General features: G+C 47.3%; 4 protein-coding genes across 7 annotated transcripts; 1 reads left to right on the top strand and 3 right to left on the bottom strand.

Moving 5' to 3' along the window:
• Positions 1-1,727: 1,727 nt before the first annotated feature.
• On the bottom strand, positions 1,728-3,277 carry LOC133886622 (seipin-1-like). The gene is made up of 2 exons (XM_062326352.1): positions 2,678-3,277; positions 1,728-2,574 (listed from the first exon to the last, which is right to left on the bottom strand). The coding sequence occupies exons 1-2, from the start codon at positions 3,233-3,235 to the stop codon at positions 1,903-1,905; spliced, it is 1,230 nt and encodes a 409-aa protein (XP_062182336.1). The 5' UTR covers positions 3,236-3,277; the 3' UTR covers positions 1,728-1,902.
• A 669-nt stretch (positions 3,278-3,946) lies between these two features.
• LOC133886624 (2-carboxy-D-arabinitol-1-phosphatase-like) lies at positions 3,947-6,660 on the bottom strand. The gene is made up of 5 exons (XM_062326353.1): positions 6,071-6,660; positions 5,479-5,914; positions 5,303-5,401; positions 5,084-5,191; positions 3,947-4,385 (listed from the first exon to the last, which is right to left on the bottom strand). Exons 2-5 carry the CDS (start codon positions 5,566-5,568, stop codon positions 4,017-4,019), a joined length of 666 nt encoding a protein of 221 aa, XP_062182337.1. The 5' UTR covers positions 5,569-5,914; positions 6,071-6,660; the 3' UTR covers positions 3,947-4,016.
• Positions 6,661-7,342: 682 nt separating this feature from the next.
• Positions 7,343-9,936, top strand: LOC133886621 (uncharacterized). 4 transcript variants are annotated; one of them, XM_062326350.1, is made up of 4 exons: positions 7,344-7,926; positions 8,011-8,056; positions 8,165-8,928; positions 9,013-9,936. In XM_062326350.1, the coding sequence occupies exons 3-4, from the start codon at positions 8,213-8,215 to the stop codon at positions 9,656-9,658; spliced, it is 1,362 nt and encodes a 453-aa protein (XP_062182334.1). In that variant the 5' UTR covers positions 7,344-7,926; positions 8,011-8,056; positions 8,165-8,212; the 3' UTR covers positions 9,659-9,936. The 4 variants fall into 4 exon arrangements, with proteins under 4 accessions (XP_062182332.1, XP_062182335.1, XP_062182334.1 ...); XM_062326349.1 differs by having other exon boundaries at positions 7,345-7,926; positions 8,162-8,928; XM_062326348.1 differs by having other exon boundaries at positions 7,343-7,926; positions 8,011-8,928.
• Positions 9,937-15,229: 5,293 nt separating this feature from the next.
• LOC133887258 (protein synthesis inhibitor I-like) lies at positions 15,230-16,186 on the bottom strand. The gene is made up of 2 exons (XM_062327199.1): positions 16,122-16,186; positions 15,230-16,024 (listed from the first exon to the last, which is right to left on the bottom strand). Exons 1-2 carry the CDS (start codon positions 16,184-16,186, stop codon positions 15,232-15,234), a joined length of 858 nt encoding a protein of 285 aa, XP_062183183.1. The 3' UTR covers positions 15,230-15,231.
• Between the last annotated feature and the right edge of the window lie 768 nt (positions 16,187-16,954).

The following is a 16,954-nucleotide window of genomic DNA, read 5'->3' as shown; positions in this document are numbered from 1 at the left end:
GGCGGGCCGAGGATGCTTCCGCTTTAAGGCGAGGAGAGATCGTGCTGGCCGTTGGATCGTGAACGAGAGAACCCGAACCGTCCGTTCTGCTCAGCATGCTTTCTTTCAGGCTGTGGCTGTGATCACGTTCTCGGCTGTCAGGGGCGATGGATTTTCTTTTGAACGGAACCGGCAACGGGGTATGTTTGGCAAGACTAGAGGGCAAACAAACATGTTTAGTTATTTTGTTTGGTTTGAATTTAGCTAACGTGGATAAGAATTTCCTTGTTTTTAGAGAAAACTATTTTTTTCTAACAAGGTTCGTCTTGCCTAATCTTGCAAAGAAACCAAACATTATTACGATACTATTTTAGATTCTTCACTTTACACTTTCTCGTAACCATGAAAGACACGATTATATCATCCTCACTTACCTTGGAGAAAATATCTTGCCCAATATATGTGACTAAACAATCATTCAACAACTTATCATCCATTCTATTTGTCAACTTATCATTCACTAAACTCAATGCCGAAAATACTATTTCAACACTTGCCATCGCCACCGATAGGATCAATACCAATTTAAGAAGCAAGTACACCAAATCATAAACAATAGGCTTATTCGTTTCAACAAGCCTAATAGAGAGCTCACCAAGATTGTTTAGACCTTTGAATCTATCATCTTTCCTCATGTCATTGATAAAGTTATCAAGTTGGAGTTCAAGTCTTATCAATTTCATATTTGAAAAGTCCTTAGGATAAAACTTAGCAAGCTTAAGAATTTTAAGGGGTAAGCCACTGATCTCAAGGTGGTAAGCTCACCCAGAAGTCATCATAATAACTCAGCACATCTCATTCATCCAACAAAACAGGAAATTGACTCATCCTATCTACTCTAATCCCACCAACCAAACAGAAAACTGGCTCATACCACCCATCCAAACAAACAAAAAATATAGATGACCCTATCCCATTCAACATCGTTCTCCAACCAAATACACCTTAAGAGATTAGTAAGAAGATTAGGGTCTACTCCTTTCGTTCAGAAATAGTAGATGTATTTTTTTTTGCTCGATCTTCAAAGTTGGATTTTGACTAAGATTTTCTTACAAAATATATCATTTATAGCTATAAAAACTATATAGTGTGAAATCATTTTGAATTGTGAACCCCGTTGTATAATTTTATACACTAGACATTTTTATAATTTGATTAAATGTTAATTAAAGTACACAAAATTTGATTTTTTCAAAAAAAAAAATACCCTTACTATTTCTGAACTAATAGAGTTCTGACAACTTAGTTGCCTAAAGCACACAATGGTCCCATCTTATAGAATATTCAGCACCTGTAATAATTAGGACCTATCTAACAAATCAGCTGTTCTTCCCTGTCTACATCCTACCCAACAAAAGAACAGAAATAAGAAGGGCTAATGAATACATAATTGCAGGAAAGCAAACGATTCGAACTGGATAATTTATTGGCTAGAGGGGGTGTAAAATACACAGATTACTGAGAGAGTGACTTAACTTAAGAAATACTGGCCTGTAGAAAGTAGAAACATGCTGATCCATTCTCTTATGTGCAACATCTGTAACCACGAAGGGGACACTCCACAATTTCCTGCAAATAGAGGTCCCCCACACAACTAAAGCGTGGGAGCTACATGAATACAACAACAACAACAAAGCCTTTTAGGGAGAGACATATATAAGGAACACAAATTCCATGAACAACCTAGCAGTTTATTCATCGATACATGCTTTTTGTCATTATTTGCATCGTTTGTAATTTCGTATAGAAGCCATTTAGATCATATAAAGAAGGTTGGCGGTAACCGTAAACACAAACTTCACAGCAACTGCTTTGATCGAACTAGTTGATCTCAGATACCGATGACAGGGCACAAACGGACGGTCAAGGATCATTAGTGACCTCACCGGTCTCCACCACCGCAACACTAGAAGTTGAACCTCCGGCGAACTCGGGCTCCACACTGCCTCCATGGATTTGCGTTCGAAATTGTGCTTTCCTCTTGCTTCTCCTCTCCCTCCACTTCACAATAACACCTTGAGACAATTCCATGCTTTGGCTCCCACCAAAATCTCCTCTACCCAAATCAGAAGCCGCCTTTCCATTGACCTGAAGCTCAGATAACCTCCTATTTCGTGCAGATAGAGCAAGGGGCCGGACCCAACAAACGGCAAGAACAACTAGGACAGCATAGACAGAGAAGGACACCCACACGGATAGTGTCCATTTCAAGCTGCGTGCCAGGCCCTTCGTCCACGGAAGAGTTGTCTGCACAATGATCTCTGCTTTGTACACCTGGGGCAGCTGTACTGTACTAGCTCTTGGCTGCAGCGAAACTCTGACGAGCCCGGTTCTCTTCTGACGGCCATGGCCTTCCCTATAGCGCAGCACCTCGAGCATTGCAGTCTGGCTCTCGCTGCGCATGCCCAGCGTGAGTGGAACACACATCACGGCCGACTGCGCCAGCCGGACAGGGGCGCTCTTGTACCTTAGCATGTATGGCTGTGTAGCGGATGCCATGGCGATTCCAGTTACAGAGATTGCCTCTGCTTTAATCTACAGGGAACGAGTTTAACATGAGATGCAATTTTTCAGCAAACGAAATGGTTAGCTCCAAGAAATTTGGATCGGAAATTAAGTGATAGGCATGTGCATATACCTGGAACATGCCAACCTCGCGATTGTGGTAGGAATCGGGCAGCAGCAGCGCCATTGATACCCTCACGGAGTGCTCTGCCGGCAGCGCCGCACCACCAAGGGCCACCGCGGCGCTAGGCTGCGGCTCGGTGTAGTCGAAGTAGAGCGGCTGGCGCACGGTCACCGGCTCCTCAACCCAGTGCCGGACAAGAACAAAGCCGAGCAGCACGGACACGAATAGCGCACAGGCAAGGACAGCAAAGGCGCACGCCGCGGCGAGCAGCCCAAAGGCCGCGCGCCGGAGGTTAGAGGCGACCACCGCAGGAAGGGCGCGCAACACGGCGACGGGAGCGGCCATAGGGAGGACGAGGCTGAGGATGGCAGAGGCGACGAGCTCCCCGAGGAAGGCGACCAGCCGGATGAGCCAGCCTGCCGGGACGGCAAGGAAGAGGATGGCATCGTCGGACTCCCCGGCGGCTGTGCTTCTTGGCCGGCCGGTGTAGAGGCCGTTGCCGGATGCCGCGGCCGGCAAGGAGTAATCGTGATGGCATTTCGATACCTGGTGTGGCGCTGAATCCATTGGAACCTTGCAGTTGTAGGACCGTAGGGAACGGAGCAAACTCGGCAGACCCGCAGAGCTGGAGGATTGCTGTGGCCTGCAGAGAGTGCCGTGCTGTTACAGAATGAAGAGCTACACGTGGCAGGAGAAAGACGCGTGGCATGCTCATGCCTGTGACTGTGAGTGCCTTCCTCCACGAAGATTGCTGACGGCAACGACTTTTGTCAGTCCCATCTCGGTCCATGAACCCATGTCACTCTAACCACTTGACATCATGCGAACAGATAAATCCAGTTGCAAGCTTCAGAGTTCAGATTGTACTGGCATGGCTGAATCTGCACCGCTGCAGCGTGCAGAGTGCTTGCTTACTACAGAAGCACAGCGTGCAGAACACAGTAGAACACTAAACGCTAGTCAACTGGGCATTAACAAGTGTGGAAAAATAGGCTTTTATGTACATAGATATTGAGATGATATTTACATCATAACTATTTTCCCTTCATTTCGTTTTCTTCTTGATTCCTTTCTCCGTTCTCATTCCCTTTATTTTCTCTCATCTTCAATAGTTTATTTTCGAGGGAATCACGAAAGGAAAGGAGAGAGAATCCCGTTCTAAAGGGAATGATCTTGAAAATTCCTTTTTTGACGAAAATCGTGAAAGGAAACCGTTGAAACAAAAATTCCTTCACGACGAGATTTTCGCCCCCGAAGAGAAACCCTTGGGCATAGTCTAAGGTAGTTACAAGCATGGGCTTCCTGAAGTATGCTATACAATAACATGGAAGAGTTTACCTTACGGAAGTTAGAATTCTTCATCATTTTCTGTTGGCCGTGTAATGGGTATTGACCATCTTCCTAGATGGGCTGTGTAATTTGTGCATCTGACAACACCTCTTCCTTTTGGTCCATCCGGGAAGTCGATGACACTCATGCTGCCATCGTCTAGATGAAAAGATGACATGTACTCCATTGGTAAATCAAGGCACCGGCAGATTACAGCTACGTGAATGGCAGGATGGCCTACGGCCACAAGAACTCTATCCGATATACTATCATCTGGCAGTTCATTTAGCAAGGCTTGCCATGCATCCTTGGACTGAGCCCATAGCCGCTCGAGTGTTCTGTGTTCCATGCTGCCCAGCCAACCAGACTGAACTATTTCCCCAAAGCTCTGCAGAAAGGCAGCAATGAATTGTTAATTTTCCCCTAAAAATGCACACACTGTTAGTTCCAAGCAACCTGTTCGGTATGCACATGAAAATATCTCGACAAGGCAAATGTGAATTTTCAAGACATATAAAAGACATTCAAATCATGTATGCGCTAGCGGACAATTCTAAGTCTATTGCTGATTTCCTAGAATCATGGCTACCAAGTAAATTGGGTGTTCCTCAAAGGTTGGGGATGATTGTTTCTGCAGGTTTAGGTTGGGGATGATTGAGAAGAAATTCCCAGATAAGTCTGTTGATGTTTTATTCTCTGGATTGTCATTCATGCAGAAATGGAGACTCTTACTCAAAGTGGATGACAAGCTGAAGGTAGAGAAGTTTGTGGAAACGATGTTGCAATGGTCAAATCCTTTTACTCCCAAGAAATGAGATAGCTTCTGATGTAGTACTCATCTAGGTCTAGCTCTTTAATCATGTTTCTGTCTTGGCAGGCTCAAGGGTGAGCTGATTTTGGTTACAAACTCTGTGCTAGCTTTCCGTTGCAATATTCGGTGTCTGATGGTTAGCCGGTATCCCAAGCATGATGTACTGATACCTAAACCCTATTTGGCTTTCAATAAAAAGCTGAGTATATATCTTTTCTAAAAAAATCATATATGCGCTAGTAAAATTACTCTCGAGAAATCGGAAATGGTCTAACCTTTTGCTTCATTTGAAAGGCACCATCAATTTCAAGTTCTAGCAATTTCTTCATGTCCACATAACGAGGCACGCAATCAGCACCTAAGCAATCTGCAGCCTCTTGGACCTACAGTTTGACTCCATGACATCAGATTGAACAGTTGAATAATGTGTGAAAATAAAAGGGAATACAATTAAGTGATTAACTGAACTTCATGGTAGTTCACATTGTAGTCACCTCGCAAATAGTAGTTGCGGTATCAACAGCTGCAACTTGTGGGCTACATAGAATACAGTTCACCTTCAGATCAAGAAGTAATTCTGCAGTCTTCTGAGACTGTAAGTATTTGTCCAGAAATGAGCTCAGTTTTTGTACTGGAAATAAATTGACACGAAAGAAACAAAGAAAACTACCTGTATAATCCCAAGCATGTTCAGAGGTGCATATCCAATTCCACCAAAATTAATCTGGAACTCAAAAACAATGAAAATTATATACATCATAGGCAAACCTCAAGAACTATAAATTGTCTACTGCGTAGTACTCTATATTCCCAAATTCTCAAGAAATTCAAGTTACATAGTTTCCATGCATAGGTTACATTAAGATTGAGTTGGATTGGTTCGCTCAATTTTCTGAAGGTAATGTAAGGAATTACAAAATCAGATACCAAAAAATAGTCGATGAATTTGATCCACTGAACAAGTGCAAATTCGTTCATGCACGCAAGCACGCTAGGAAAATCCATACCTCAGGACTGCTCTGAATTGCTCCTTGACAGGCCAGAATGATCCTCATGCTTGTCTTCCGTCCTGCAGAACTTCCCGTGGCAACAGGAGAATTCGGGGTCTGTACCAAATAGGGAAGAGATTAGATCCCTGTTATATATGTTTGATTATTTTCATTTATGTCTTCTCTTGAAAAAATATTTTGATCTAGAATTGCACACACTAGCACTCACTCGTAAAAAGCAAAAGCCAGTGATCCAAACAAAGGTACACTCACCTGATTTAAGCGGTTAAGGCATACACTTGGAGGCATGGTTGTTAAAATCGCGATTCATCGCGATTCATGCCTTAGGTAAATGGGTTGAATTTTCTCCGGTGCATTCGCTGTGCGATAGCCTTTGGCTAGCCATAAGTTAGCACCATTACAAACTCTTCTGCAGGAGAGCCTATCATGGTACGTGCTGTCTGCGTTGATCGTCACCTCAGTCACAACTCAATACTAAATTGCAGAGGTTGTGTTGGGCACTTGGGCTTACCGGCTGCCCTCATCAATTTATTTCCACCTGTAAATGAAGATAATTGAACATGTCCAATTGAGCTTACAGCAGACCTTCACAAAGTTAAAACAATCAGAGCAACATTTCCTGGTGCAAAATCCTTTATAAAAGTCCTTGACTTGAACCCTACCTTGTTCGAGTAGTTGTGCCCATAAGCCCTTGACTTGAACCCTATCTTGTTTGAGTAGAAAATCTGATCCAAAATTCGATGGAATTCGAAAATTTCAGAAAAATATGGAAAATAATTGAAATTAAAATTCCTGAAAATAGCTTGAGTAATGTAGTACCAGATTTCATCAAAACTTGTTCAAAAAACGAACTCAGATTCATGTTTTTGACGAAATCTTGCAATGTATAATTGGCTCCACCTTCTTCATTCCGTTAATCTGCAACGCTTCACTCCGCAAGCGGAGATGGAGCTGGCCGATTGGTGGTTACCGACTCGCAAACGAGTGCCAAAGGTCTCCAGGCAAGGTTTCGACGCCCTATTCCTCCTTGGTACTTGGTGCATTTGGAAGGAAAGGAATCGGCGGGCTTTCAACCGCGCATGTCTGTTGCCCGAAGAGCTTTGTAATCTGGTTCGAGACGAAGGTCGCTGCTGGATTCAGGCTGGAAACAGGCCTCTAGCGCAGCTGCTCTGGCTCTAGTGTCGTGTTTTCCTTTGGTCAGTGCGTCACTGGTCGTGTTGTCAGTTTTAGTTTGTTACCGTGTTGTCGGACGACGCTAGCGCTGGCCGCCCTTTGTTTCCTTCAGTGTAATCTGTACTTCTGCTTTCCTCTTAATGAAACAACGCGCCAAGGCGCGTTCTAAAAAAAAATGTATAATTGGGAAATCGTTAAAAGAAGAAGGAGGCCTAATGGCCCGGCCCGGCCCGGCCCGGCCTGGCCCGGCCCGTTAACCACTCCCGAGTCCCACCGGAAAGAGTGGACCGGTAGGGACGTCCTGGATCCACCTGGCAGTGAACCTGACCTCCGCCCTTTGACCCTTGGTTGACCCTTGTCCTGTGGGGAAGAAAACTGATCGATCCACCCCCAAATCAATTTCCATCCAGCTCTCCCCAAATGCCCTCGGCATCCCCAATTTCGCGTTGAGCCGTGTACCGGATCTGTGGTCGTCTCGCCGGCGATCGCCAAGGGAGGCGTCACGCGTAAAGGATCCCAACCCCCGGCCCCCACATCTCCCGCCACCACCAGCACCTCCGCCGTCCAAAACCCTGAGCGCCACTACCAGCAACCTCCACGGCCAGCTCCTTTCCCCGCCGCCCAGCATCAATCGGCCAAATCCTACGTCGCCGTGCCCAGCAACCCGCCGCCGCCTCTAGCCACCCACGCCTATACGCCGTGGCCATCAGCAAACAGCCGCCGCCAGGCACCCTCCCTCGCTCAGAACTACGCCGCCAGCAATCGGCCGCTGCAACCACATTCATCGTCGCCCCATATCTACGTCGTCGCCACCAGCAACCCGACCGCCCCAGCCCCTTCAGCAGCAACCCACCGCCACCACGAACTCGCTGCCACCAACAGGAGCCCCGCCGGCCCCCACCAGCAGCTATCCCGCAACGAAGAGTGGAACAAAGGTTAGTACAGAAATGGTTCAGCTTCATCCTTCATTTTTCGGAATGACAAAACTCATTTAGATCTATACGTTTGTTACTGTGTAGGGCAGTTGTGTTCCGGCCACCCCCACAAGCTTCTGAAGGATTGAGGGTGAGATCTAGGCTGCGTGTTTTGTGTTTCCTTCCATGGGATTTTTTTTTTGTCTGATGCAATTTCTATTGCATAATGTACACCAATTTTCTGCATCAATTCCAGCAGAGCGTACCGGATCTGTGGTCGTCTCTCTGGCGATTGCCAAGGGAGGCGATGGACCTGGCGCCGTCGCTGCCTGACGACGTGCTCGCGGCCATCCTCCGACGCCTCGCGCCGCGCGGCCTCGCCGCGTCCCGCTGCGTCTGCAAGTCGTGGCGCCGCGTCGTCGACGCCCACCGCCTGCTTCGCGCGGACCTCCTCCCGCTCTCGCTGGGCGGCATCTTCCTCAACTTGCTCGACCTATATTTCACGCAGTTCCTCTCCCGCCCCACGACGGGCGCCGCCGTCTCCGGTCGGCTCGACTACACGGCGCCTGGCGAGCCCGACGTGGTGCCCCTCTTCTACGTGCTCGATCATTGCAATGGCCTCCTCTTGCTCGATCACTGCGTGGTTAACCCTGCCACAAGGCAGTGGGCGCTCTTGCCCCCGCCCCCACCCCTGCCCCAACCCCCACCTCCAGGCATGCATTTTCGCACAGACCACTACCTCGTGTTTGACCCCACCCTGTCGCCCAACTATGAGTTGTTCATAATGCCCGATGTTCCTTTCAAGTTGAACGAATGTGAGGAATTTGAATGGCCGCCGTCCACATTGATCCTACCTGTGTTTTCATCAAACACTGGTTCGTGGGAGGAGAGGACATTTGGTCGGGAAGGGGAGGCTGCAGGGATGGTACCTGGCATGGTTGGGTCAGTACGGGATTGCCATCATCAGTGTGCCTACTGGCGAGGAGCACTTTATATATGTTGCTCCGACTGTTTTGTTATGAGGTAGATACCAACTCCTTAGCATCATCATTCTGGTTTTGGTTTTGAGCTTTATGATAAGATTATTTAATTCTTTTTTTATTGCAGAATATCACTGACAGACAATAAGTATCGAGTAATTAGATTGCCCACAGACGTGCCCGAAGATCGAGAATTTTATCTAGGAAAATCAATCAAGGGGGTATACTGTGCATCATTATTCCAGGGGTCCCAACTTCAGGTTTGGTTCCTTAACGACCCGTGTGGTCAGGCCGAGTGGGTGTTGAAGCATGACAGAGACATTTTCCCCATCCTGCCAAATCTGAACTTTGACAAACAATGTGATGGACCTTGGATCTTACAACAATTTAACTATTGGCAAGGTGTCGTTCAACATTCTGATGAAGATTCTGCTGTGGAGGACAACAACGAAGCAATAGTGGAAGAGAAATTTGAGTGGGACTCTGACAATGATAATGTTCTCGAACCTGGAAGTAGGAGCAAGGACAGTTATATCCTTTTCCTTGGATTTCATCCTTATAAAGAGGTTGTCTTCTTGAGTGATAAATTGGACAGAGTGCTAGCCTATAATTGGAGTAGCTCAAAGCTTCAAGATTTGGGCAAGCTTTTCCCAAAATTCTATACTGATCGCCCTTACCAATATACATGGGTAAAAGCGTCTTTCCCATACACTCCCTGCTGGTTGGGGGAGCTCCCTGAAAAACTAAATTTAGAAGCTCAGCTAGAAGATTAGAATGCGTTTGTTGCAAGTTATTTGAAGAATGGAATAGCTAGTCTACTCTTGTGCGTTGTTCTTTTGATATTTGTGTGCACTGATTGTTCCCTGAAAAACTAAATTTAGACATCTCCAGTTTAAATTTCCTTATTTTCCCTGTTGTTGTAAGTACAATCGATCCTAAGTTGCTGCATCAACCACGGCTGAGAGAGCTGGATGCTTTTCTATCTCAGCTGCAATGATTCAGATGCTCATGAACCTGGAGGGCTCTTGAGGAATGGATTCTTTTGGTGAGAGTTGAGCCAAACAGCAGAGGTTTGGGCTTGTTGGTGTTGTGCTAAAGTCTATGTTTGCAAGTTGTGGCTTGTGACTGTGAACTAAGCTAGAAATAATGGTCAGTAACCTGTACTTGACAAAATTCTACTGTGATTGCTGTTTCTGCGAAGAGGGTTTGGTTCCCGTGGTTTGGCATGTATGTTGATTTGCTGCTAGGAAATTGTTGGGCTTGGCTTCTTGTTCCTGCATAATATATTTTTCATGTATGCTGAGTGAAATTTCAACTAGGTCGAATCAATGGGTGGAGCTGCATTCCGTTCATTACATCTGGTGTTATACTGTTATTACCATGTGCAGTAGCATCACATTTTCAACTTCCATCTCGTTCTCACCTTTTCTTTTTGCAGAAGTTGCATTCGAGTGTGTTCCACGATGCTTAGAGTAGGTATCATTTAAAGGGAGGCGCCAACACACACACACACACACTTAGAGTACGTATCATTGGTTCATCATATTCTTCGCATATCCATTTCTGGTTATTCCTTTTTAGAACCTCTTGGTCCGAGATAATTTGGAATGCTTGTGCTTATTCATGTGAATAATATATCGTCCAATTCGGATCAGTGAGGGCGCTGCGATAGTTCACCGGTATGGCGGAAATTGAGGTGTGGACGGCAGAAAGTGTCAGCGGTCAACCAGTTTCACAATACCAGCGTGAGCTCATGTAACCATCGGATGAGGTTCGGTGGAGGGCCTCTGCATAGGCCTCCCAGGCGGCTGCACGGGGGCTACTGATGGAGCTACTGGCACCTTTGCAGCCGACATGGCCCGCAGGACCGGTTGGTAGCGCAGCCTAGGCCAGAGCAGGTACGCCATGCTCAACATCACCGGGCGACGGAGTCGATGAGGAGGGAGATCGCTCGACACAGGGGGAGGGGGTGGAGCTCGCGCACCAGGAACCTGCGGGGGTGCCAGTGCAGTAGTGCTAGGTACCAACATGGTAGGTTCATTGAGAAAATCCAGGCTGTGACGAGGTGAAACAGAATGAGGTTGGTCACTATTGGTGAACGAAGATGTGCTCTCATCAAAGATAACATGGCGGGAGATGATGACACGTTTCGTGGTGAGGTCGAGATAGTGATATCCTTTGTGAGAGGAAGGATAGCCGAGAAAAACACAGGCTATGGAGCATGGAGCAAGTTTGTTGGGAGCAATGGCGTACATGTTGGGATAGCAAAGACAGCCGAAGACACAAAGGTGGCTATACTGAGGTGGGGAGCGATGGAGCAGCTTGTAGGGGATGAAACTATGGATGGAGCAGCTCAACACCGGGGGGGGGGGAGTTGGTGCACCAGGAACTTGCGGGGGTGTTAGTGCAATAGTGCTAGGTACCGGCATGGTAGGGTCATTGAGAAAATCCAGGTCATGACGGGGTGAAACAGAATGAGGTTGGTCACTGTTGGTGAACGAAAATGTGCTCTCATCAAAGATAACATGGCGGGAGATGATGACACGTTTCGTAGTGAGGTCGAGATAGCGATATCCTTTATGAGAGGAAGGATAGCCGAGAAAAACACAGGCCACGGAGCGTGGAGCAAGTTTGTTGGGAGCAGTAGCAGACATGTTGGGATAGCAAAGATAGCCGAAGATACTGAGGTGGTTATACTGAGGCGGGGAGCGATGGAGCAGCTTGTAGGGGATGGAATTATGGACGAACGAAGACATGCGTTGGTTCAGGAGATAGGTGGCTGTGGCAAGAGCCTTGGCCCAATACTTGGGTAGCATGTGTGCATGGAACAGGAGTGTGCGAATTGCATTGTTTAGAGTGCAGATGGCTCGCTCGGTCTTGCCATTTTGCGGCGAGGTATATGGACAATAGAGGTGCATGACGATGCTGTGGGAAGAGAAAAATGTGGTGGATGTGTGGTTTACGAATTTGGTACCATTGTCCGCCTGAATGGATTTTAGAGGGGTGCCAAACAGTGTACTAGCTCAAAAGGAGCAGAGGTACGTGAGGTGGAACTAGTAAAAGGTAGACACACATGTTTGCCGAGTTGACATGAGTGGCAGAAGGAGCGATCTGCTTTATTACAAGAAATTAGCAAGTCTTATTAAGAGTATCAAGGACGACATGGCCGGTGTGACTGATACATTGGTGCCAGAGCGAAGACAAGGTGGCGAGGTGGGCGCTGGCAACAGTGGGGGTGGTGGCTGGCAGGGTGTAGAGATCACCCATACTATTGCAACGAAGGGTGACTCGCTGTGTCCGGGTGTTCTTGACAGAAAAATCGAACGCATCAAATTCTATACAGCAGTTATTAACACGAGTAAACTGTCGAACAGAAAGAAGGTTACAGATTAGAGAGGGAACAACTAGGACATCGTTGAGCACGAATTTAGAAGAAGGTGTGTGGAGGAACAAGTGACCACGGGAGGTGACAGGGATGTGAGAGCCATTACCAAAAGTGATGATTGAATGGGGGGGGGGGAGGGGTTGGGAGAGAATTATATTGTTGTTTGACCCCATGTGGGAGGTGGCGCCACTGTCCATCACCCAGGTGTTGTTTCCCTGGATGGCAAGCTAGTTTAGGGCGGTGATGAGACCCTGCTGATCCCAAGACGATGCTGAGGGTGCGGAGACCTAAGGCGGCACAAAGATGGTGTGCACTTGAGGAGTCGCACCGAGGATGCCAGGGCGATACGGTGAGCGTCATTGCGCAGCATCAGGGGGCACCCAAGGGTTGAAACAAACCCAGGGGCCAGCCGGCTAAGGAGGCGGCGCATGGCCGACTGCGGTGCTAGTGCCGTCGGTGCCACTGCTGGCCGTGCTCTTGCCACGGTGGTTACGGCTGCCGCTGGTAGACGAGGTAGCACCGTTCTTGGTGGCCAGCGCTGATTGCTGAGTGGAGCGGCAACCGCCCTGGCCGCAGGAGGCTTGAAGGGTGGTGTTGGTGGCATTCTTCACTTTGTTGGCCGGGCGTGGTTCTTTGAGGGAGAGCATGGAACATGCCTTGGCAAAAGAAGGGAATGGAGTCGCATTGGCGATGTTGTTGGTAGTGTTAGAGTAGCGGGGATTGAGGCTGCACAAGAGGTTGAGGACAAGCTGCGAGTTGGAGACGGAGTGGCCAATGTCGCGTAGGGAGTCCGCTAGGGTTTTGACGCGCTGACAATAATCTGCAATAGTCAGATCACCTTGCACGATGGAGTGGAACTGGTTGCTGAGGAAGATCGCACGGGACTCCTTGTTGTCGCGAAACAACGTCTCGATCGCGACCTAGAGGGCACGGGGGGTCTGATCCGATTCCATGGTGGCATCGAGGATGTCGTCACCAACGGAGCCATACAACTAGCTGAGAACAACATAATCGGCATGTTCCTAGTTCATGTTGTCGGACCGTGCCAGCACGGATCCATCGATGTACGACATGAGGCCGAACTTCCCACACATGGACTTGAAAAGGACGACCACTTGGTATAGTTCGGGGACTTCAAATCGAGAAGCACTGGGACATGGGACTTGACGGCGATGGTCCAGAACGGGTTGAGGACGACGGGAGGGGCGACATTTGATGCGGCGATAGGGGAGCCAGCGCCAGTGGCAGCTACAGTAGACACGACGGAGGAGAGATGGCGCGAGGGGCTGGAAGTGGTGGCTCAGGTAGAGGCGACGGCAGCCGGCGCTGCGCGCGGGCCGCAGAGGCGACTAATCCGGCGGCAGTTAGGCAGCGGAAGGAGCCAGGAAAGAAACTGATACCATGTAGAATAGAAAGTATATGGTGCAATCACTGCACAATCTAATAGGCTGGGATGGCTTTTCATATATAGTCAGGCAAGAGCCTAGATTAGGAAGTTTACAGGATCCTCAATTAAAGGGGCTAATCTAGACAGGTTACAAATATGCATGGCTATACAATATTCTCTAATAGTCATGCAGTAAATAAATAGATTGATTTCTTTGTTTGTTTGCTGATCCACACCCGCAAGATCGTCCAAGGAAATCTTCTTTCTGTATATATCTTTCTAAGGGTTTGTCCTTCATTGCACTATGGCAATACAGCATTGTAGTGTGGTCTGGTTGTTGATGGGGTGTTACTGACTTCAGCTTAGGTTGGGAAATTGAATTTGTTACATATAGACGTTAGATGCTTTGTGTTCTCAGTTTCTTAACACATGAACACTAATATTGAAAAACTCAGAATAGTATTCAGATCTTGTTTGGCTTGGGAAATTTTGGTAAATGTTTTTTTTCCCGACAAACCAAACGTTCTAGGAAATTTAGGGTGGCTCTGGTGCATTAGGAAAAAAAATGTACTTGTGTCTGTTTTGACTTTTCAATCACCTTAGTTTAATGGAGCTCCTCTTTTGGATTTTTGAACTCAGCTGTGGTGCTTCCACGGTTCCACCTTACATAAACATTTTTATGCACACGTCAATTTAATATAAGATTCTTTCATATCTCCGTTGATGTAATACATTTTTGCCTCTGCCACTCCTGAATCATTAATATTTGAAGTAATCGTGAAGTACATAAGTTTTTTTTTTTCCAGTTCTAGTGGCAGATACTTGCAAGCTGTGTATGGAGTTGGGATGAATGAGAGGGTGGAGGCATGGTCATGAGCTGGTGCTGTGGCGGCAACCTGAATGAGCATGAGCAGGACGGGCAATCCACCAGCCAACTTTGATCCAACGATTCACAGCAAGTGCACCTCCCAGACAACCGGATCTAAACCATTTCACTCAATCCGCACAGAGCACGTAAATGCAGATCAGGATCGAAGCAGTGGCGAGCCGTCTTGTCTTGTAGGTGCATGCTTCTCTTCCCCAATCGCCGTGCTACCTCCTGCTCATCAGGTGCATTCCTGTTCCAACGCCGCTAAGGCGGTGCAAGGAGGAGTACTCTGCTCCGAGCCCCATGCAATGACGCAAGGACGAGCGAGCGGCACCGACTGGTAAAGCAGCAGTCTCCATTGATTGGACACAAGAAGAGGAGATGGGGAGGATGTTGCAGATGTTCTTTTTGTTGCAAGCGTTCGTTGCAGATGTTCTTTTTGTTGCAAGCGTTCGACCAAATACCAGTTGCAACACCTACAAGACGAACCTAGCATGAAAACTTCAACAGAGCAAGCTACATGAGCTGTGCAAATCAAAGCACTGCAGGAAATAAATGATAAACAATACAGATCAATAGGAATATCTCAAGGCTCAAATATGCGAACAAGGGATGATCTTTTATTTTTATTTAATTAGTCAGCGCAGCTCAGCTAGCTAGCACACCTAGTAATCGACTGAGCATACTGTCGGCCAAAGGATGATGTTCACATGCGCGGCGGCTTCTCGTCGGAGCAAGTGTCTGTCGGTCGAAGGATGAAGTACACGTTCTCGGCGGCTGCCTTTGGGCTCGTCATCTTTGGATCCCCATATGTTTCAATCTCTTTGGCTTCTTTGATGGAGCCCCATTTGTGGGTCTTGTCCCAGACAAGCAAGGCGCAGGAGATGGTTCTCCATTTGACAGTGAGCTCAACGCCGGCTTTGTCAACTTTGCCTCCCTCCTCATCCCAAGCTGCAATGACGGCTGCACGGATAGGGGCGAAACGTCCGGCCTCACAGAGCATCAGGATGAACCTGGTCAATGCCTTCTTGATCTCTTGCTCGGGGATGGAACCTTGCTTGTAGTTTGCCAGAATCGCGAGTGCCTCCTGGGCCGATTTCTTGCCGACGACAACATTTTCCAGCTCTTTGTAGCCCCCGCCAGTGAGAGATTTGTAGTCGTCTTCAAAGCTGAGAGCAGTCGACCCACGGATCAGATGATCTTTTTTCTTGAACGCGTACCACGATCCTCCTTGTGTCTTGAATCCTGTAAGGTACACATTATCTGCCCTAAGGGCAAGCGTGGATTCTCCGTGGCCCTTGAGGGTCACGTAGATCCAACAATCTGGCTCCCTGTTGGGCTTCTGCACGCCGAGCACAGGTCGTTTCTCGATATGGGGTCTGGTCGTCTGCCGGGCCAACTGGCGTTCCATCTCGGACATGAACGCCCTGTACCGATTGGCCGGTGCACTCACGTCCAAGGCCAGCGTCACGGTTGTCTGGTTTGGCTTCCATTCGGTCCTGAGATTAGATCGATCCAGGGAAACTATTACTAGCAATATATCTCGAAAGAAAGAAACGAGATTAATTTGGTAGAGCGCGCAGCTAGCACTCTTACACGTTGTCGTCGTCAGCCTGGACGACCAACAGCAGGGCTAGGAGCAGTAGTGCAGCAATCTTCATCAACCCCGTACGTACGTGTAAGAGTAGCTGCGCGCCTTCCATTGGATTGGTGGTGATCTCTTTTCGCAGCTCGCTTGGTTGCATAATGCCTAGGGAGGAGGGTAGGGGGTATTTATGGACCCGGTTCCTCTTACTTCACTTCCGTGAAGTTAGATACGAACAGTGTTTTATGAGTCGATAAATAATATATGTGACAGTGAATACTGTAGTAATAAAACTGTAGCAAATTCGTTCAGTACTACAGTAACTTTTTACTGTTTATAACATTGTACTATTAAATCTGACCGTTCATCTCAAATCAACTATTCGCAGTCATTGAAGTCACTGATTTCACCGGAGGATGAAGTCAGACGATCTCATTCGGAGTATTTATACCCATGATACCAGTCCAGCTGGCTTGCCTCGTGTGCAACTGTAAATCAGCGGGGTGATCACCTTGTTGAGTGTGGCTGCTTGATTCAGCCAGACACAGTGTTGGCGTTATTGTCAAGTGTGGTTAAATCGGGCTGTCGCTGTTTAGCCACTTGTAACTCTATGTTCTTCATCTTCAATCAGTGCAGGAAACCTCCACCTTTTCTTTTAGAAAATATGTACATATATAGGTTTAAGTTGCATGATTTCATATCACAATTGTTGTAATTAATACAATATTTCCCACCATACCCTTCGTTCCTTATCTTATTTTTAGAGAGGAATGTATAATAGGGCCGGGTTTTCAATCATACCTCCAAAGATATGCTGGTTAAAGAGATAAATGACCAATTTTTT

The sequence above is a fragment of the Phragmites australis genome, chromosome 12, assembly GCF_958298935.1.
Source record: "Phragmites australis chromosome 12, lpPhrAust1.1, whole genome shotgun sequence".
NCBI lineage: Eukaryota > Viridiplantae > Streptophyta > Magnoliopsida > Poales > Poaceae > Phragmites > Phragmites australis.
Note: the sequence above shows the minus strand (reverse complement) of the source record. Positions and strands in the feature narration are given on the sequence as shown.